Source organism: Ambystoma mexicanum, chromosome 7q (assembly GCF_040938575.1).
Source record: "Ambystoma mexicanum isolate Mex_15411 chromosome 7q, UKY_AmexF1_1, whole genome shotgun sequence".
Taxonomy (NCBI): domain Eukaryota; kingdom Metazoa; phylum Chordata; class Amphibia; order Caudata; family Ambystomatidae; genus Ambystoma; species Ambystoma mexicanum.
Window position 1 is genome coordinate 1,022,383,823 of NC_090941.1, and position 23,160 is coordinate 1,022,406,982.

The 23,160-nt window shown below is 50.2% G+C and overlaps 1 protein-coding gene across 1 annotated transcript in view; it reads left to right on the forward strand.

Annotated features, from left to right (window-relative positions):
* The window catches only part of CLPB (ClpB family mitochondrial disaggregase), a 1,931,888-nt gene that overhangs the window by 1,877,334 nt on the left and 31,394 nt on the right, over positions 1-23,160 (forward strand). The window contains exon 14 of the mRNA XM_069640284.1: positions 2,620-2,739. Coding sequence (XP_069496385.1) covers positions 2,620-2,739 — 120 coding nt within the window. The remainder of the gene's footprint in view (positions 1-2,619; positions 2,740-23,160) is intronic.

Genomic DNA, 23,160 nt, shown 5'->3' on the forward strand with positions numbered 1-23,160 from the left:
CTCTGCATTGTCCACAAGGCCTTCTGGGGCCTGGGCCTGCACTACATCCAACTCTCTCTTCTGAAATACTTTCCTTCTAGAGCCCTTCACTCAGCTACCTCCAACTCTCTGAGGGTCAGATGCTTCTTCAGGAGCAGAGTGGTGGGTAGATCGCTCTCCTCTGCAGGTGCCTCCATCTGAAACCCCCTCCCTGCCCCTCTCAGACTTGAGCAGGACGACCTTAAGTTCCGGAAGCAGCTCAAGACCCTCCTTTTCTCCTCTGCCTTCTGTCTCTCGCTCCCTTGCTAACTTCCATGTCTGCTGTGCCGACTGGTTTGCTTGGTTCCCTGAGAGTCTCACTGGGTACCAGGCTCCTCCATGACCAGTCTTCCTCTGCACTGCCTCCTGGCCTACCGCGCACTTATGGGCTGTAACTGTAACCCCTGCAGCCCCCCTGCCTCCTTGCACTTACCCAGAGCCGCGCTGCAGTGGCTGCACTTACTCAGAGCAATACTGCCCTGATCGCACTTCCCCCTTTCCTCTCCCTTGCACCTCCCCCTCTCCTTCCACTTATATTCTCGCACTTTCACGATCCGAATGACACAAGGCCTAGTAGGATCGTTTGTCCTTGTTCTCCCTATGTCCTCCCTCCCTTGTCTTGTGGTGCCTAGAAACACTCGTGTAAAGGCGCTTTATAAATGCCACATCATATCCAATAATCTCAACTGACCCCAGACTGCAGAGGTTTATCGTCACAGTACAGGATCATGTATCAGACAGAAGATATATCTGATCACACTCTACAATATTCAAGCCTTGCACAGCAGAGCTAAATGTGCAGAACCCACAGCCTCATAACTTGGGCAACATAGCTGAATGGGCAGATACCATAGGCCTTTGACTTGGGCAGCATAGGGAAGTGTGCAGGTCTTTGGCTGCACTGCCATTTGACGAGGTGCTACAGGCCTATGACTTGGAAAGCAGAGCCACATACGCTCTGTGGAGAGCAGACCCACAGATATTACAGGCTCACACGTAGAGTAACATAGCTAAATATGCAGACCCTACAGGCCCACGCCTTGGGATGAAGAGTTATGTACCTATTCAGAAAGTGCGGGATCACATCTTGGCCAACAGAGCCATTAGTTAATGTCCTAGAGACTCAGAAGATTTGAAGCAGACCTATCGCCACAGACGGCACACATTTATAACACCAGAGGCAACTCCAGATCACTTGTTTGCCTCAGACAGCAAAAATATTTCTCTCATTTTTACTGAGGTATACCAATAGATGTTACAGACTTATGGCTCTGGCAACAGCTACATCTCCCTATGAATTACATGGTCTCTTAAACCTCACTCAGCTCTATGTCCTCAGATATTAGCCTTGGACCTTTGGCAGCAGTGCTGTATCTCTAGGTCTCACAGGGCCTCATATAAACCTTAGCTCTATTTTAGAGATTATAGGCTATTGCCTAAGTCAGCAGTGGTACCTCCCCACGTCTACATGGTATTATATTACCTTTAACTTCATCGCTGTAGATCTTAAAGATGTGTGTCTCAGGCAGCAATACTATCTCGTAGTGCGCTTCTTGAGAAATGTGCCTTGTGTAGGTGAGCCAAGCCATGAAACACAGGGAATGTCTTCATTTAAGAGTGGCACTTATGTATATGTTGTCACAGGCAGCATGGCAATTTCTTCTTTCATGGACATTACATTATTGGACAAAGCAAGACGCGTATACTTGCAGTGCAATTCTGGGATTATTGAGCACAGCCAACAGCCAACAGAACTGTGGCAAAATTGGCATTATAAGGCAAAGGCAGTAGGATTGCTATTCGGTGGCAATTCTAGCATTTATTTGCCCAGGCAGCAAGTAAATGTCCTCATATTCTGGTAGAATACTGGCCTATAAAGTGGGCACAGATATCATGAACTGTGTTTTATAGTGATAATGCTGGCATACGTTGGGCCAAAGGCCTCATAGAAAGCATCATAGAAATGACAGAAAGTGCTCTTGTGTACAGTTGGAATTGGATTTTCTTCTGCATTAGAGAACGTATTGTAAATTGTATGGCTCCTTACCCAGTGTTTCATGATTGGTGTGCTGTGAAATGCACCATCTCATTCAGTCTTTCTAAGAAAATAAATGATTGGGCGAGACACTCTACTTATCTATTGGAGGCTCCCTTGCTATGCCCGGTCACTCACTTAAGTAGTAGGAAATATTTGCGCCTCCACCCCGAGTGGAAAAATTCACCAGCCGCCACTGAATGTGTTTCCCCATATATTTGATTTGAAAAATTCACAAAGAAAAACACATGTGTAATTTGTTTGCCCTGTACCTTTGGAAAATGGCTGCTGTGCGCATTTTGGTAATTTAGAGTGACCAAAACGTATCCCAAATGCAGGATCCTGTTAATTCAGGGAGTGTACACGAGTAAGAGTTTGCTTTGTTCTTTCCTGTGTTTTTGTTGATGTAAAGATTGACTGGTGTGATATTAAACATTGACTGTAACGGCCACTTAATGTCACTTGTCTGAAGTAGGATTCACAGAGCACAATATGTTTTCACAGCACTGTACATCCATCACATTATCACTAACACCCTGATTCCAACTCTTCTTTTATTTTTATAGGCTCACTTTCGAAGGGATGAGTTTCTGGGACGGATCAATGAAATTGTCTACTTTCTTCCCTTTTGTCACTCTGAGCTAATCCAGCTTGTGAACAAAGAGTTAATCTTTTGGGCCAAAAAGGTATGCATAAAATATTTTCAAAACCAATTGATGTTTACAATAGTATATAAGGAACATTTGTGTGATCACAGTAGCTTACCTGAAATATGCTTATATGCTGGTTTATGTAGCATGCTTTCAAATCCTGATATAAAAATGTTAAAACCAGTGACCAGTATATTTTGTCTTGTGAAATAGGAAGCATTAAGCAGCATGAATCAGATGTATCTCTTTTATGAACAAAGATGTTTCCCAATTCCAAAGCTACATGACATACACATCTGAACTGTTCCCTGTGATGGGCCCCTTCACAAAAAGTCCCAGTTGTGCAATTATGAATTTGGTTTTAATGCTGTGTGTTGTATTCTACATATGATGACAATTTAGCACACCTGTTGCAGTCAAAGCGGGACTCATTCAAAGAGGGCAACTTAATAGTCTTTCTTGTTTCTCAGCAAATCTGAACAATGATCAGCAAAAATATATTCCCGTTGAAATGTTTTGTTATGTAATAGGTGGGTGTGGACAGGCCAGCTGACCCCACCTTCCACCGGCTCTCAGCCCTTTTCTCCGATGGTGCGAGATGCCCTTGTACAGCGTGTTAGTAAAAAAATGTCCTGCCTTTTCCCTTCATTTTTTCTTTTCCCCCCCTCACCTCCCGCCAACTCCTTTACGCTCTTTCATGTTGGGTGCAACAGGGGCTTTCAGCATGTTCTTTGTGTGGTAGACATGATGCGGCAGCAGATTCCCACAGGCTTCTGGGACCCGAGCACATGTGGGTCAACTACGCATCATGACACACTTTTTCCCCTGCTCATCTTGTGCAGAAGACTTCTTCGTTGGGTGGAGATCTTCAGCCAGCCTCTTCCCTAGCACACTACAGGAAGGTTCGCTCACAAGTAAGTTAGACTTTTTCTACTTCATCCCATTCAGGTGATCTAGTGGGAGGGACGCAAGTCCTGTTGCAGCTAGTCAGCGGTCTATTTGGTGCTTGCCCCAAGTCCTTTGCTGCTGCTACCTGTGCTCACACTGAAGGTCCTGCAGGGTCTGAGACCGTCTACATCAGACTCAAGGTGAGGTCTGAGCATCGGGAATCGGCTGCGCTCTGTCAGCCTGATGGTCATAGACCTCTTATTGGGGCTTGATCCGAGGGTTTTGCCTCAATCACTTGGGTGCGTCCAAAGGACCCGGCTGGGCCAGGTGCTCCTAGCTCTGTGTTGGACAACCCTCCTTGTGTCTCTGGTAAGGTGCATCACAATGGTCACAGTGACCATTTACAGAGGTACAGGACATACTGTTCCCATTCTTCTAACCAACTGCATCCAATCTCCCACAAGATGGCGTCCAGATGTCATACAAATTAGTTCATTGATGATGGTGATTTGCACCTCGGAGGCGGTGTCTGAGGTCTTGTCACAGTGTCTCATTTTTCTGAGGCTTCCACTATCTCCTCTTATCAAAATCCGACAAAAATCATCTTGCGCCCAATTCTGAGAAAGGTGGATTTTGTTGGGGTTGATTGATCTCCAATGACCACTATGTGGGTAACGTCATATCCAGTACCATCTTCTTCTGTGTGATACAGTGCTCCGTCTCTTCCAGCACCTGGCTTCGGTGTCTGCTTGAAACAACAAAAGAAATGTCTACCTAGCAACAATAATACATTTTTTGTGAAAGTCTATTTTATGAAATGTATGGTCACGCTCATACTGTACATAAGTGCGGTAGCACATACAACATATGTTCGTGCTTATCCAAAACAACATGGCCTTAAACAAGGAGACCAAACCAACATGAAATAAACACATACTTGAAAATAGAAAACATGGTGTCAAACATCATAACTCAGTATATTTACATAGATTGTTAGTTATGTCTAATTTAATTTCCTCACTGAGTACATTTATAGAGATATGAACACATATTGGCGAACATTAGCAGCCCAATTCATGGAATAAATCTGTGCCGAAAATGGGGCACATGCGTGCAAAACACATGCAAGCGCCCGTTTTCCGATTCATGGAACACATTGCACGTGGCTTACCTGAGACCTCTGTTGAATATGCGCAGGTCCAACACGTCACTGTGACATCACGAACGACTTGCGCGAGACGCCAAGTGAAGGCACACACCATCCAGCGCACACACCTAAAGAGGGGGCGGAACATGTGGAATGGGGAACAAAAATGGTAAATGTGGGCGTTATGTGGGAAGTACCACAGTAAAATACTCGCAACGCCCACACGTGCGCTAACACATATTCATGGAATTGAACAGGGCTCTCCTGTGCGCGGTAAAAGACGCGCAAATCCGGAAACATGTCTGCCAACAGAAAGCAGACGTAAGCGTCACCGCGCACCTAAAACAATGCATAAAAAGCATGTGCGAACACAAACGCGCGTATACAGCTACGATGAATGTACCATTCCTCGCAGCAGTGATCGTGGGACACCGCAGGAGGAGGATAGCCAGCCCCTGCATTTTTGTACCCCGGACCAGCCTTTTTGGGATGCCTGATGACCAGGTCTATGGCAGGTATAGGTTTCCACCTCCATATCCTAGACCTGGTCCCTGAGTGGGAGGATGACCTCACATCACCCACCCTGTGCTCCCAAACACTGAGCCCCTTGGAAAAGGTGCTCAATGTACTGTATGTTTTGGCCACTTGGTCATTTCAGCGGACAACTGCCATAGTTGGGGGTGTTTCACAGGCCACGCAGTCACACTGCCTACATCAGGTGTTGGCAATCATGACTGCACGCCCCTCAGTCCGCAGGCACATCTACATGCCCAGAACACCCGCAGAAAGGCAGGCCGTGGTCCAGGACTTTTATGGGGTGGCACACTTCGCCAAAGTGTTGGTGCCATTGATTGCACCCATGAGGCCCTACATCCACCTAGGGCCACAGAGCACATATATTGGAATCGCAAGCACTGGCATTCCATCAACGTACAGGTTGTATGTGATGCCAAGGGAATCATTACCTCTGTATATGTCAACTATCCAGGGTCCACCCATGATAGTTTAATATTCAGAATGTCACCCTTACACCGCGACCTGGAAACTGGGAGGCATGGCAACACATGGCTCATTGGTGAGTATAAATGCCTGTGCACATGCATGCATGTTAGACACAGACAAATAAACAAAGCCAACTAATGACAACCATTCTCACCTCCCCAGAGCACAGTGCCTACCCTCTGAGCAGCTACATGATGACACCAATACAGAACCCGACCACACCACCCCAGGTAAGATACAACGCAGCCCATATTGCAACTAGGCCCATAATGGAGCGATAATTCGGAGTGCTAAAGTCACGCTTCCGCTCCCTTGACCACTCTGGTGGACAACTACTATATGCACCACCAGCAGTGTGCAGGATCATTGTGGCAGCATGTGTCCTGCACAATGTTGCAACATAGCGTGGCGTACCGGTGGACATGGTGGTGCCCCCACATCCCCAACCACATGCACGCCCGCTGCGCATGGGAGGGGAAAGAGCACATGGCAAAGCAGCCCGTACCCAGCTTGTGGCACAATTTTTCACCTAAAATCCCACCCTTGCGTAGTGCACACAGGCCTGGCACATTCCAGGTGACAATCGATGACAAAGGGACAATCAACTGTCCCAACCTTACCACCCTGAGATGGTGTCCTTGGAAGTGCTACATTGTGGGCATCCCAAGCTACTTAAACCAACACAATCCCGTGTGACCAAAAGGTAAACAATGAAGATGCAGTATTACCCCATGGAAAACAGCACATCTAAATCCTGCTATGTCAGCTAAACCTTCCAAAACTTAATGTCACCCGATTGCCACACCATGCAGTGTCAAAAGTGACAAATAAATGGCCAACACATAACGCTACTGTCACAAAGTGCACTTCGACAACTGGAACTAGGTCAGAAATAACTCACTCTGACACATTAAAATGAAATCATACACAGGAACATCCATCTTCCAGCATAACATATCATAAACACAGGACCCAACAGTAACAATGTCAGACAGTGACCAATCACAATAGCACAAGTGCCTCAAAGTAACAAAGCTACCACATGGACCCCTTCTATCTTGAGTGTGTCTCTGCCAGCTAAAGGGGGCAGGGTCACGCATACAGCAGGAAGGGTATCAAAAATGGAGACAGTAAGGTAATACATGAAGATGTAACATGAAAAAATGCACATTAACCAATGTCCAAACAAAAAGGTATGCTAACCTTACACTGGACAAACAATCATGAATCACCACTAGGGGTGTATACACAGGTTGGACTTCAGGCTGACCACACAACTGATGGAAGGCCAATGCCTCTGTGTAAGTTACTTTCACACGCTGCCCTCCTTGCAAGCCCATGGAAAGGGGAAGCAGCAGTGGAATATGTGTCTGGACCCTAAGGCACAAACAAGGAGTGTACCAACACAAGACAAGCCTGTATGGGCCCAGCCGGAACACACAGTGGATGCCTTCGGGTGCCACACAAAGCAACACACTGTCACATGAATGCACAATAGACAAAAAATAAAGTAAAAAAAAAATCTAAAATGGCCATGGTGACCAGGGGGGCGTGGTGGGGGGCACCCAGGAGAGAGTAGGTGCGGAAAAAAAACCTCCATGGGTTCATGGCCTGCATGGCTAGAATAGAGTGGGAGAGCTGTCAATGCTGTCGTCACCCTCTGGTGTAGCATTAGGGGGTGTGTGTGTGGTAAGGGAAGCTGACCATGTATAGCCCTGGTCTGCTCCCTAATGGCAGCGAGCTTGCGGGCCTGAAAGGTTTGATTCTGCATCATGATGGCCCGGAGGTCCGCATGCAGCACCTCACGTGATGCACGGAGTTCCGCCTGCAAGATGTCACGGGATGCACGGATCTCCACTTGCAAGACCTCGCGGGTTGCACAGAGTTCGACAGAGACGTTGTGCGTCACCTGCTCCATCTGCTGTTCTGCCCGTTTACTGCGGCCAACTCAAGTGCAGCCAGAGAAGATCTGAGGGAGGTATTCTCTTCCCTCAGGACAGCCCTGTGGGCCTCAGTCTCAGCAGCTATGGCTGTGTGCAGAGTCCCCAGTTCAGCTCGTCGGTCCCTGTTGCTGGCCGACATGTCCAGCCTGTGCGAGCGGCATGTGGACTGCAATGCCTGCTGCTGGAGCTCCATCTGTCTTTCAGGGGGAGCATGTAATTGGCCACCCTAACCATGCCCTGTGCCAACATCTCACATGATGCTGCCTGTTGCTGTGCAATAGTATACATGAATTGCTCTTCTCCCACACAGTATTTCCGTGTGGCACACGGCCACTGCGTTGCCGGACCCCACACCCGCCGGACCCAAGGATACCTGGCCCTTGCTGTGTTGGCGCTGCCTGTGGCTGCAGGAATGCATTCCTCCCTTGATCAGCTGCCCCAGGAACAGCAGCCAATACTGTGGAGCGTGACCCTGCAGCCGTAACCACCACAGACAGACATATCAACACTGACTGGCCCCGTGAGGGGTCTATCACCCCCCCCTCCAGGTGTTTGGGACAGAACAGCATCCACAGTAGAATCACTCACCTGCGACAGCAATGAGGGTTCTATTTCCGATTCAGCATGCTCCGGTTGGGTGGGGGGGACATAGCTATACCTGCATGGGCCTGGGCACCTTGCCCACGTGGACCACCTTGGCCAGCTTGACCACCCTGGCCATGTCACCCACCTTGGCCAGCTTGACCACCCTGGCCATGTCACCCACCTTGGCGAGCTTGACCACCCTGGCCACGTCACCCCCCTTGGCCAACTGGGCCACCCTGGCCATGTCGCCCACCTTGGCCACGTCACCCACCTTGGCCACCTCTGGCAGGTCTCCCAACTTTGCCTCCCTTCCCACTTGTCGCCCTCCCAGTCATGGCACTGATGGACTAGCGCAATGGGAGGTGCAGCCAACAATTGCTCTGGGCAATTGGAGTGAGGGGGCAGGGTACGTGATGGAAAACATACCACTGTGCTCCAGCAAGGCTCTATGTGACCCCTGGTGAAAAAATAACGGGTTGCGCAACGCTCAGGCACCCCAAAACCAAAAATCGACATGTACGCAACCCCCTCGGTAGCCCTTGTGTGAGTAAAAAACATCCCACCGTACGCTGCGGCACCCAACAACACAGAAAATGCGTACGCAAGTAACACGTAGGCTCCTATGACCTCAAAAATGGGGTACGTGACACAAAGGGGCAACCACAGTGGGGAAAAATGCATGCACGACTCACCGTCTGCCTCGTAGAATGAAAAAAATCTCACGCGTGTGTGCGCGTAGGCAACTCCCCGCCAAAACAAGAAGTACGCACTGCCACAGTAGTGAACTAATCGTGTGTGAACCCACAAAAATATGAAATTCACCCGTCCGTCCCCATGAAAAGAATGTACATTGCACTGTCGTCCTACGCACACCTTTATCACATACTGAATGGCAACGCACAACATCCAGCGCGTGTCATGTAATGTACGCGCTTAGGGCCTTTCCTCTGATTACATGCTAACACGATGTTTCCACGCGTGCGGAGTCACTCTGTTTCCGGCTGGCCATGTGAAAGAACACGGAAGACCAACGCTCCTGCCTACAAGGCCATTTAACTGCCTCCAACTGCCCCAAGCTGCCTCCTATGAGCCATCTGCTGCTGCCAGCCCACTCTGTGTGCCTGCTGCCCACGTGCCCTGCATTTTGGTGCAGCTCTGAAGCCATTGCCAGTGATCCTGTTGTTGTGACCACCTCTGCTGATCCTGAAGGCTCTCGACTGCCGCCATACCACTGCTCCACAGTCCAGCCCTACCTTGCCCACCCATACCTGCCTCGGGATTGCCATGTCCGACCCAACACCATCTGAGGCAAGTGGCAACCCACCGGCAGAAAGGCAGAGGGCTGTCATGTTCTCATCCAGGGAAGTTGGCATCCTGGTGGAGCAAGTCCTGGGGCATCATGATGCCATCTTCCATGGCCCATCGCAAGTCAGCAGTGAAGGATCGAAGAAGATCTGAGAGGACATCGTGGGTGCCATAAACGCGGAGGGGGTGGCACCCCGCAACTACCAACATGTACACAAGCGCTGGGAAGAATTCAAGTCCAGGACCCACAACAAGACCCGGTGCCTCCTCAAGGCTGTTGATGATCGAGTGAGGCGCCGGGGCCGGTTGACCACCGACGAGATGAGGGTCCTGGAGCGCTTCTACCTAGCGCTGTACCCCCAGGTCTTGGAGTTGGTGCTCTGTCTGGAGTCGACTGGTAATTGTTTGTGTTCTTGTCCACCATAGTGCATGTGCATGTTGACGTGTGGCTGGAGTGTGGACCTTGGCCTTTTGTCTGGCATGCCTCCTCTACAGATGTCTGTGTGCATGTCCCTGACAGTCTGCATGTTCGTCCATTCAAGCGTGTCCCACATAAATGTCGTCTGTGTTGCAATGCGTGATGCGTACCAGCATGGAATGACACGCACATGTTTGCATACCTGTGTCTGGACTGGGGCATGCGAGAGGTGTGACTCATAGATGCTTATGTCAACATCATGGACATGCGTGGTGTACATGTGCGTGTGTCTGAGTAGTGAGTGTGTGACTGTCCAACACTCCAGGATGTATGCTACTTGAGTTCTTGATTTGTGATTGCCTCACGCTGCCAATTAGCCCTCGAGTGCCCTGTGACATGATACCTCCATGTGCTGCCTCATGACTGTCAGATGATGTGTGTGAATGAGCTGAATACACAATTGTGATCTTGTGTCAGTGCTTTGTCCAAGGATGTGCATGTGTGTTGTGAATGACAGACATGTTTGTGAATATGTGTGAATGGCACTTCCCTGTGTGTAGAGGAGGGTGATGATGGTCGTGACCTTTGCCAGTGCCACTGATGTACATTTGCATTGTGACTAACACACATACACACATATGTTCAGTAGCCTGATGTTTCCCTATCCACAGCGACGATGGGAGAAGAGGGCGGAGAAGGTGCTGGTGAGCATCGCAGCAGGGATGCCTCCACCAGGCACAGATGCAGGGCCCAGTCATCCTCCCAGGGACCGTCATCTTCCGGGAGTGAGGAGGTTGGTCCACGTCCGCAACAATGGCCGCAGCTGCTGAGGAGAGGCCCAAGAGGTCGAAGTTGGTTGTGGGCTCCTCTGCAGTGGGAGAGACAGGTGAGACCACACAGGGGAAATCCGATGCGGAAGACAGTGGGGAGTCATCCAGCTTGGTGATGGTGTAGGAGGAGGAGGAGGCCACATCAGCCCAGCCCATGGGGTACAGCGGGGGTGATGACGTAGGTGTGACTGCTGCAGTACAGGGTCAAGGGCTGGAGGCAGTGCAGGTCGCTGTGGAGGTGCCTGTGCCTAATCCTGTCCCTGGTACTGCGACTGCAGAAGTATGCACCTGCGGGCATGCCCCATGTTGTACCCATCCGCAGGTGGCAGATGTATCCACGGAAACGGATCTTCCACTACCTGCGAATGAAGTAATTCGTGACCGGGTGGAACCGGTGGTAGCCGGAATTACGAGGCATACAGGCAGAATTCATAATGATATGCAGGCTTCCAATCGGGGGCTTGCAAATCAGCACAATGAGGTCTGTCACCTCATTAACTGGCTACCACAGTTCATGGTCACAAATGTGCTACGTGTGCTGGCCACTGCTGCTCCTCCTGACCCCCTCCTCCTCTTCCTCCCCTGTAAGCCAGTCGTCCGCCTTGCCGTCTTCCGGCCCACATACCACCAGGGCCCCCTGTGTACCTGTCCCAACCCCGGCAGCCAGTCTGGTGGAGACCACATCCCTGCCACAGTCAGGAGTCGACGGAGGATCAGCAGAGGTGATCCCTGCAGCAACAGGACCAATGGCAATGGAGGAAGTGCAGGCAGCAAGCAGCAGGGCACGTGCACGACAGCCCCGGGGGTTGTCATCATCCCAGAGGTTGTCCCGGAGGCGCAGACACCAGACTTTTAGGCGGCAGCAGGCTTGATGTAGGAGGCGACAGTACTCTGGGCTCTCAACATCAGAGGGGAAGGTATCGGCCATCGGGAAGGAGGGAAAAGTGGACCTTACCACAAGGATGTCTTCCGTGTTGGAGCAAATAGGCCAGCAGATTAGAGCAGAGCAGCAGCAGGCACAGCGGGCACGACTTACCATCGCCAGGGCGGAGAACACCCTGGGTCGGGCGGAGAGGCGGGCCGAGTCCCTCGAGGAGTCTCGCAGGGAGTTGGATAGGAGCACGATAGAGACCCTGTAGGCCCTCGAGGGGAGAACACAGGGAAATTGACGCAGAGTTTCGATAATGCCCTGGCTGAAACTTTTGGGGGAAATGGTGAGTTGTAGGACTAGCCCGCTGCCTTTGTATATAGTTCTTTAGGAGTAGGTTTCATTTGTTGTTTTTTTTCATTTGGAGTTCATGGACTTTGCGCCACATCTTGTAAATAGTTTTTTCTTCATGGAGTTCTTCAATGTTTTGGGATCATGGACCCTGGATTTTTGTACATAGTTGGATATTTCTTTTTTTTAACCTTTTTGTTCATCATGGAGTAATGGTTTTTTCATGATTTGTGTTTAGAATTTGAGATGCGTCAATGGATATGGACCCCATTTTAAAGTTTTACATTTTTTTACATCCCGTTGTTTTTTGTTTTCACTTTCATTTTTATTTGGATTTCATTCATCATGATTTTACTGGTTGTATTTTTCTGGGTGTGAGTTTTATACATGTTCATTAATATAGTTTCATATGTTTAAATCCAAGTGGTGTCTGCTCTCAATGGTTTGGTGCATGTTTCACTCTTCCTTGACTCTGTTACGTGTCCCTGCTGTTGAGCGATTTTGTTCATGTGTGTGCAAACATGCGTGCATGTGTGTTTGGTGATTCCCATGCCATGGTGCATGTACTGGGAAGCAGGACCAATGGATGGGTGTTGGGGTGCACCGTGGGGGTGCAGTGTGTGGTGGCATTTTTGTGGATATATGCTACATGATTGCATGTTAGGGCAATGTGTTGGGGGAGTGGGGGACATGAGTCGAGGCCTGCCTGCATGTTGTCGTCACTTGTGGGGGTCGGGGGACATGAGTCGAGGCCTGCCTGCAGGTTGCTGTTACTGGTGGAGGTGGGGGCATGAGTCGGGGCCTGCCAGCAGGTTGCCGTCACTGGTGGGGCTGGGGGGACATGAGTCGGGGCCTGCCTGCGGGATATGGTCACGGGTCTTGGGGGGGCCCCTGTGGTGTGGGCTGCCTGCGGGGTATGGTCACGGGTCTTGGGGGAGACCCTTGTGGTGTGGGCTGCCTGTGGGGTGTGGTCACGGGTCTTGAGGGGGGCGCTTGTGGGGTGAGCTGCCTGCGGGGTATGGTCACAGGTGTTGGGGTGGGGCCCTGTGGTGTGGGCTGCCTGTGGGGTATTGTCACAGGTCTTGGGGGGGCCCTTGTGGTGTGGGCTGCCTACGGGGTAGGGTCACGGGTATGGGGGGGCCTTGTGGTGTGGACTGCCTGCAGGGTATGGGGGTGTGTGTGCTGGGCCACGGATGGCGTGGGGCCTTGCGCCGTATTGGGGAAATCCATGAATATGCGGGCCGCGCAATTGCTGGTTTGCAACATGGCTGGCGCACGCGTGGCACACGCACCTTTGCGGTGTGCAGCACTTGTGCTGCTTCTGCACTGGATTCTATGAATTGGACCCTAGATGTCTTCTTGGACACCAACAGCAGCAGCATCGACTATGATGGACCATTTAAAAAACCTCATTAAGGAGATTGTACCGCAGCCTTTTTCTACTCTGCCTTTGCAACATCAACATTCAGGTGCTGATGATGCCTACTCCGTCTGTATATTATATGATACGATATGATATTTATAACGCGCTTAATACCCAGAGGTTTCTAAGCGCGGACCCGGGGAACGAACCTGTGGTGCTCCGTGTCGTCTTGCTTCCAAGGTGAGCACGTTGCCCCTGAGCTATCATCCCGGGACCTCTAGGCGCTTCATTGCCAGTTGCTCCTTCTTAACCAACCATATCTGTCCCTCGTCTGGCACATGCTCTGGCGGTGATCCCATGTCACAAGGCCCCAATGCTCCATTCGGTCCTATCTCAGTACTTTCCACAGCAGCTTCGAATCTTCCTTTTGGGAAGGATGATCTTCCATCAGATACAGATGATGATGCAGCCACTGAAAAAAGGCTCCATTGTCAGGCAATGTCTTCCACAGCAAAATGTGGGGGTACAGGACTTTTTAGGCCTTCCTGCCCCTGAGGAAACATCATCCATGCCAGGAATTCTATATGGAGTACACTCTCTTCAGAGCCCAGACAGGCCTGGAATTGCCATTCAGAAGGACGGCCTTGCTGGGGTGGAAAAACTGGCAGAATCCACATCCTAGTCAGCCAGTCAATAAAAAGATTGATGCCAGTCAATATGCTTTTTATCCGATACTCAATCTCATCATCTTCCGTAATGGGCCAGCCTTCATCAACTCTCTCCAGGGAGGTTAAGCTTCTTAATGCATATGGAAAAAAGTTGATGCCAGCTGCAGTGTTCACCTTTGTCAGGTGAATTCTGATGCTATCCTAGCTGTGTCAAATCAGTGCTTCTGGAGGGAAATTTCTGATTTCCAGCAGTTTCTTCCATCAGATAGAGTGGCAGCATTCTCAGAAGCAAGCCTTTATAGCACAAGACATAAGGGAATCATCTATTCACCACATTGACACTCCATGCAGCGCTGTTGGCCTGGGCATTGATATGCGTCACATCATGGACTAGAGCTTCTCATTTGAATAAAGATGTACAGGAGAAAATTGTTGATTTACCTTTTGTAGGAACTCAGTTATTCCACTCATCCACTGGTGATGATGACTTAACTGGGAATAAGACCTCTACTTTGACTGTGCTTACTAATCCTTCACAAAAGACATTTCCTTCTTCCTGGCAGTCCCTCCCAGACTTCAGATCCAAATGTTTTGGTGGTTTTCATGGCTATCACGAAAGAAACAATAGACAACCTGATAGATCTCCTGACGGGAAAAGGCACAAACAGCAAGGCACTTCCACTAAAGGTTTCTTCCTTTTCACCTCCACTACCACCTCAGATCCAAAAAACAATAAAGCTTTTGTCCAGATCCCTCAATCACTGTGGAAGGACAAACACAACAGGTGTACAATTGCAGAGGATTCCTGGATTCTCTCAGTTGTCTCTTTCCGCTACCGGTCAGACATTCCTCCTGTTACGCCTTCTCCTCCTCTCCTTTATACTGGGTTGGTAGCCCTGTTCCTGGAGGTGAACAAACATTTGCATATCCGGGCCATAGAGAAAGTGCTCCCCTGGAAAGTGAAAGTGTTGTTTTTTTCTGTTTGTACATTTTTCCAAAAAGGAACCAGGCTGGCCTTTACTCAGACGTAATCTTCCATTAGAAAAAATCAAGATAGCTACACTAGCTCAATTTCGAACAGCCCTTTACCCAGAAGGTTGGTTTTGCACTGTGGATCTAATAGACACATAAGTACACATTCCTATTGTTCCTATTTGTTCCTATTTTGTTCATGTGTGTGCAAACATGCGTGCATGTGTGTTTGGTGATTCCCATGCCATGGTGCATGTACTGGGAAGCAGGACCAATGGATGGGTGTTGGGGTGCACCGTGGGGGTGCAGTGTGTGGTGGCATTTTTGTGGATATATGCTACATGATTGCATGTTAGGGCAATGTGTTGGGGGAGTGGGGGACATGAGTCGAGGCCTGCCTGCATGTTGTCGTCACTTGTGGGGGTCGGGGGACATGAGTCGAGGCCTGCCTGCAGGTTGCTGTTACTGGTGGAGGTGGGGGCATGAGTCGGGGCCTGCCAGCAGGTTGCCGTCACTGGTGGGGCTGGGGGGACATGAGTCGGGGCCTGCCTGCGGGATATGGTCACGGGTCTTGGGGGGGCCCCTGTGGTGTGGGCTGCCTGCGGGGTATGGTCACGGGTCTTGGGGGAGACCCTTGTGGTGTGGGCTGCCTGTGGGGTGTGGTCACGGGTCTTGAGGGGGGCGCTTGTGGGGTGAGCTGCCTGCGGGGTATGGTCACAGGTGTTGGGGTGGGGCCCTGTGGTGTGGGCTGCCTGTGGGGTATTGTCACAGGTCTTGGGGGGGGCCCTTGTGGTGTGGGCTGCCTACGGGGTAGGGTCACGGGTATGGGGGGGCCTTGTGGTGTGGACTGCCTGCAGGGTATGGGGGTGTGTGTGCTGGGCCACGGATGGCGTGGGGCCTTGCGCCGTATTGGGGAAATCCATGAATATGCGGGCCGCGCAATTGCTGGTTTGCAACATGGCTGGCGCACGCGTGGCACACGCACCTTTGCGGTGTGCAGCACTTGTGCTGCTTCTGCACTGGATTCTATGAATTGGACCCTAGATGTCTTCTTGGACACCAACAGCAGCAGCATCGACTATGATGGACCATTTAAAAAACCTCATTAAGGAGATTGTACCGCAGCCTTTTTCTACTCTGCCTTTGCAACATCAACATTCAGGTGCTGATGATGCCTACTCCGTCTGTATATTATATGATACGATATGATATTTATAACGCGCTTAATACCCAGAGGTTTCTAAGCGCGGACCCGGGGAACGAACCTGTGGTGCTCCGTGTCGTCTTGCTTCCAAGGTGAGCACGTTGCCCCTGAGCTATCATCCCGGGACCTCTAGGCGCTTCATTGCCAGTTGCTCCTTCTTAACCAACCATATCTGTCCCTCGTCTGGCACATGCTCTGGCGGTGATCCCATGTCACAAGGCCCCAATGCTCCATTCGGTCCTATCTCAGTACTTTCCACAGCAGCTTCGAATCTTCCTTTTGGGAAGGATGATCTTCCATCAGATACAGATGATGATGCAGCCACTGAAAAGAGGCTCCATTGTCAGGCAATGTCTTCCACAGCAAAATGTGGGGGTACAGGACTTTTTAGGCCTTCCTGCCCCTGAGGAAACATCATCCATGCCAGGAATTCTATATGGAGTACACTCTCTTCAGAGCCCAGACAGGCCTGGAATTGCCATTCAGAAGGACGGCCTTGCTGGGGTGGAAAAACTGGCAGAATCCACATCCTAGTCAGCCAGTCAATAAAAAGATTGATGCCAGTCAATATGCTTTTTATCCGATACTCAATCTCATCATCTTCCGTAATGGGCCAGCCTTCATCAACTCTCTCCAGGGAGGTTAAGCTTCTTAATGCATATGGAAAAAAGTTGATGCCAGCTGCAGTGTTCACCTTTGTCAGGTGAATTCTGATGCTATCCTAGCTGTGTCAAATCAGTGCTTCTGGAGGGAAATTTCTGATTTCCAGCAGTTTCTTCCATCAGATAGAGTGGCAGCATTCTCAGAAGCAAGCCTTTATAGCACAAGACATAAGGGAATCATCTATTCACCACATTGACACTCCATGCAGCGCTGTTGGCCTGGGCATTGATATGCGTCACATCATGGACTAGAGCTTCTCATTTGAATAAAGATGTACAGGAGAAAATTGTTGATTTACCTTTTGTAGGAACTCAGTTATTCCACTCATCCACTGGTGATGATGACTTAACTGGGAATAAGACCTCTACTTTGACTGTGCTTACTAATCCTTCACAAAAGACATTTCCTTCTTCCTGGCAGTCCCTCCCAGACTTCAGATCCAAATGTTTTGGTGGTTTTCATGGCTATCACGAAAGAAACAATAGACAACCTGATAGATCTCCTGACGGGAAAAGGCACAAACAGCAAGGCACTTCCACTAAAGGTTTCTTCCTTTTCACCTCCACTACCACCTCAGATCCAAAAAACAATAAAGCTTTTGTCCAGATCCCTCAATCACTGTGGAAGGACAAACACAACAGGTGTACAATTGCAGAGGATTCCTGGATTCTCTCAGTTGTCTCTTTCCGCTACCGGTCAGACATTCCTCCTGTTACGCCTTCTCCTCCTCTCCTTTATACTGGGTTGGTAGCCCTGTTCCTGGAGGTGAACAAACATTTGCATATCCGGGCCATAGAGAAAGTGCTCCCCTGGAAAGTGAAAGTGTTGTTTTTTTCTGTTTGTACATTTTTCCAAAAAGGAACCAGGCTGGCCTTTACTCAGACGTAATCTTCCATTAGAAAAAATCAAGATAGCTACACTAGCTCAATTTCGAACAGCCCTTTACCCAGAAGGTTGGTTTTGCACTGTGGATCTAATAGACACATAAGTACACATTCCTATTGCATCCGCACATGAGAAATTCCTGCCATTTTAAATAATGAATGCTTCCATTTGGTCTGAAGGCTGTTCCGCATGTATTCACAAAGTTGACAAGTCCAGTTGCTGCTCATTTATGTCACTTGGGTGCTATGAAAAATTTGAAGGCATCTTCACACCTACTACCCTTGTATCCTCTTCTCAGGTGGCCAGGGAAAGTCCATCGCTCGTGGATCCTGACCCTGGGGGTGGAGATGCGAAGAAGGATCACCTGGGTGGAGGGTCCTTGGGGAGTGGGCAGAGGATGTCTTTAGGCGAGGCATGGTATACCCCTTTCCCTTGTGATAGTAAACCTTACCCTCCCCCTACCTTCATAGGTTGTTGCCAATCATTTCCTCTTATTTCCCCTCAGTTATACCACTCTAGTACTGGGACGAGGAAGAGGTGACTAGGAGTTGTGCACACTAACATGCAGTTACACCGCTCTGTTACTGAGTTGTCTTTTGGAAGAAGCCTGGGAACTATTGTGAGGGTCAGGCATGTTCAAAGAACACAAGTAATTGTGGACAGGCAATTGGAATTGGACTCAAGGGCTCGCACCTGCAACTTGTGAATAGGTTGCATGTGCATAAAAGGTGGAGCTGACAGCAAGGAAAGAAAAAAACAGCAGGAGAGATGCTGGGCTGGGAGGGATGGGCCTGAGAGGGGGGAATTCCTGCACAGAAGGGGGCTGCCGATGAGGGTCCTGCCTGGAGGCCAGGTCGCTGGCTGCTGCCAAGGAGAGACCGTAACAGCGGGGCCCGAGCGGGCCATGAGAGGGTCAAGGGTGCCAGAGTTCGGTGCCTGGTCCCACAGCCGGAGCTGTGGGGCACAGAGGACTCACAAAGGCTGCAGGCCATTGGTAGCGTCCGCGACTGAGGAACAGAGCTACTGGCAACCCACAGCAAGATTCCTAGCAGGCAGGCGCTGCTCGCAGACATCCAGAGAAGTGTGCACAGAGCCGAGAAGAGAGAAATAGAACTCCCGGAGGCTACCGCAGGGCATATGGTGATGCCGGCTGAGCGGAAATATGTGTGCAAGTGACAGTGAACCCAAAGTGAGGGTTTTTTGGAACATTACGACCGAACTCTGAATTATAATTAAAGGAACATAAATATAAAGCAAGTATTCTTGAATACCGAAGCAAAGGAAAGCATTGCACGCATTATTGAATACCCATTAAAAGAAAAGCTTTAAGAAGCATAAGAATGATAGGAAAACATGTGTGAAACACACATAATGAACATTTAAAGACAAAGAATGAAACGTTATGAATAAAGGTAAAAGCAGGTGATGAGCACTTATGAAGTTTATGAAAGCAAGGTGGCGAAAGAGAGTGAGCACCACGGAGTGAGTTGTGTGGAAGAACACACTGTGGCAAAGCCAAGAGACTGTCAAGGAGAAGCTACAGTGAATTTGAACCAAAGCCTAGGTGCAGTGAGAATGACACCTGTGCGGGCAAGAGATCCTAGTGTTATCGGTTGCGTGACCTGTAATGGGTGGACCATGTGGTCCGACAACTGCTCCTAGACTGAGGATACCCTCTCTGGCAAAGCCAAGGAAAGTAAAGATAAGGAATCTCTACTTGGGAATTAGATAGCTGAAGTGAATGCGGAAGATAGCAATCTGTATGAACTTATTGAAGAGCCTGAAGGATTGTAAAGTTGTCCTGGAACAAGTTTTGAGAATTAAGAGACTTGAACTGATATTGAGCTGCCAAGCTGGAAGAGCCGACGTCTTGGGGAAGGAAAACCCGAGACATTGTGAACTGTGTTGTCGCCTTAGGGAAGGGAACACTAAAGCCCATTTTGGAACTGTGTTTCCTTGGGCAAGGGAAAGCTGAGGTCTTTTTGTAACTGTTTTGAACTTGGGGAAGGGGAGCTGGAAAGTATGCCTAGAGCTGGAAGAAGCTCAGAACTTTCTTTGGAACGCTATTTCTTTTGTTGCTGACATCCCTACACATTGTTTAGCTTTAGTTGTGAAGGCAAGTATAGATTTTGGATACAGACTTTTAAGTTCAACCTACTAATTCAGACTATCCTTAGTTTCTTTATGTAGGGAAATCCCACCTTAGTATAGAGCAAGTTAGGCCGTACACTTTCCTGACATTTAATTTAATAAACTTATTTTGTTTTAACCTTGAATCTGTGTCTGTGTCTTGCTTTCTGATGCCTTGAAAGTGCGTATGTTTAACTTATGTCTGTGCAGAATGGTTTCACCTGTCCCAGGAGACCCTACAACTTCTATTTGATATACTTTTCAACTTAGAAAAAGCGTTGTTGTACTCCCACTCAGGACATAGAATATTTATTTGGTCAAATAAGTTATTTGGGTTAAATATAATAGATAGGGAAAACACAGTGTATGCATAAAAAACAGTCAATAAGACCCTACCTATGTCTAATACTATGCATTAGCCCACTATCTGGTTGCAGGCACTATACTTGTAGGCTTAAGGGGTGGGGGAAAAGAGAACACTAGACAATGGAAACATACATGTATGAATGCCACACAGGAAATAGCCACTGTATTGATCATGTCCTTGAACGCATTGTATTCTGAAAATTACACATTCATACAGTGAAATTAGTTCTCCAGCATGGGGTCTGGCATGGATTCACATGCTCATGAATATTCCCCGTCGTCAGGCTGGGAATCCTCGGTAAAGAAAAAATCAGTATCAGTTTCGTTTCTGATCTGTCTTTCTTAGTAGTAACCAATCACTGATCTCTGGGTCATACTGCCCCCAGCCAATGACTGCCCTCTTCCTAAGCCCCGCCTCTGGCAGCCATCCTCAGATTTGTACTGCACGCTCAAGTGTTGGGAGTCCTCGTGTTTAGCTCTCGAGTTTTTTACTGCGTTTTCACGCTTTTCCAGGAGATTTTCTCATTTTTTCGGTTTAATCGAGCCTCAAGCTCCACCGTTTCTACTTCCGATAACGGGGACCCGTTTTGTAATTCTTCTACGCCCCTCAAGGGTGAGGTTTTCATCAATTTACACTTACTGGAGGATTCCGGAAGATCTGCGGCCTACCTCAACGGACATGGCCCAGGACAAGGAGAGCTCGACGCCCGGATCCAAGCTGTTCAGGAACTGCCCTGGATGTGGATTATATAACGTTTTCAAGGAGGACGAGCATTTGCGATGTCTCTACTGCCTTCATGAGGACAAGACGCACGTGGAGAAAGACTGTGCGTTCTGTAAGAACCTTTCGGAACGGACCAAACAAGATCGTCGTTCCCGCCTCGCCACCTGGCTGGAGAAGGGCACAGCAGGTGAGAAGGTGAAGAAGAAGTCTGAGCAGGCTTCTAAGTCCTGTGAGGGCGCCCCGGCGACGGGGGCCCAACAGAAGGCCAAGCACCGCGAGTCCACGGGCACCGGGAGCGCCGAAAGGTCAGGCTCTTCGGTTGCCAAGCAAGGCGCTACTTCCCTGGCACGTTCGACCACGAGCCAGCGCTCTGGTTCGGGGAAGAGGAAGCCCGAGAACCCGGGTAGGCTGCTGGAGCAGACACGGTCGATCTCGAAGGGGGAGCGAGGTGCTGACCCTCCCCCCAAGGCGAAGGCCCAGGACGCACCTAAGGTGGTGAGGGATTTGATCCACCCGGATAAGGCCTACCGAAGTGGTTGCTACGATCCTGGCAGAGCCGGCTGAGACTACGCCGGTGGAAACGGCCTCTGGGCCCAGAGTATCCCTGCCACCGCGGAGGGAATCCTCTTTCCAGCCCATCGCTAAGACCCCCGTGAAGCCCCCGGCTGAAAAAGAGGGGGGGGGCGGTGGCCATTACAGACTCGGAATCAGCCTCTGAGGAGGAACTGGTGGAAACCGAGAAGGGCCTCAACGAAAGGTCCATAGGCCTCAACGAGAGGTTCATAAGCCTCAACGAGAGGTTCGAGAAGGTTCGATCCCAGGGGACGGTCCCTGCTGACGTGATCGAAGATAGAGACAATGACGATGAACAGGGCCCAGTGGAGCGGCCATCGCGTCCGTCACAGCCATTGCCCGAGCCCCAGGATAGCTTGGCGGCCATTTTGTTGGAAATCCAATCCTTACGTACCGAGATAAGGACGAGATTACCACGCACCCCGACGGAGGAGCCAGAACCAGGCCCGTTGGGAAGCCCTCCGAACAAGCGGAGGAGAGTCCACCCCGCTCCGCCCTTCGTGCCTGCGAGACCAGTGGAACCCTCATTCCCCTCGCCGGACCCTAGAGAGGATACAGCGACGGATACAGCGACAGGGACGGACGATGACGGCGGCGATGACACAGCGGACATCCCGTCGTCAACCCCCCCCCGCGGGCGTCTCCAGCCGACGAGGTTGGCTCTTTCCACGCCATGATAACCAGGGAATCCGAGCTCTTCCAGCTCTGCCCTGAAGAACAGAAAAAGGAAGGGTTTCAGGTACGAGAAGAAGTACTGAGTCCCCGATGCCGCCCCCTTGTGCCTCAGGGCCCAGCCAGTCTCAGTCATCTCGGCAGCAGCTAAGAAGAAGGCAGCGGGCGCGGCGGCTTCAACTTCCACTTCCCTGCCGGACAGCGAGGGCAAGAAGTTGGACTCTATGGGAGGACGAGTCATCTCGTCGGCGGCGACGACGATTAAGGCGGCCAATACCTTGGCGATCGTGGCCCGCTACGACAGGGCGCTCTGGTTCAAGATAGCTCCCCTGCTAGATTTCCTGCCTGATGACAAAATGGCGGAGGCCCTAGAAATTCTGCAGCAGGCGAGGTGGCGTCGGATCACGCCATAACGGTGGAAACGGACATTGCCGATACCGGATTTCGCCAACTGGGCAACTGAGTTTGTCTCCGACGACGAGGATGGCTCAAGGCAACAGACTTTCGCCAGGATGTCCAGACCAGAGTGTTGGACATGCCGTTCAACGGCAACAACCTTTTTGATAAGGCGGTGGACGAGTCTCTACAGAGTCTTCTACCGAAGCACCCCGGTGGGAGGCCGGCTGACGAAGTTCGTCAGAGTGTGGGAGTCCATCTCCACCGATCGTTGGGTGTTGGAACCCTGGCCAACGGGCACTCACTGGAATTCCAAAAGAAGTGCCCTCGCATTCCTCCCGTGGCCAGGAAGGAGAATCACGTCCCTCAACTACTGTTGGAGGTAAAGGCGATGCTCAAGAAAGGTGCCATTGAGCTCGTCCCCAGGAGGCTCCGGGTCTCCGGAGTGTACTCAAGGTACTTCCTCGTCAGAAAGAAGACAGGCGGTTGGCGCCCCATCCTGGA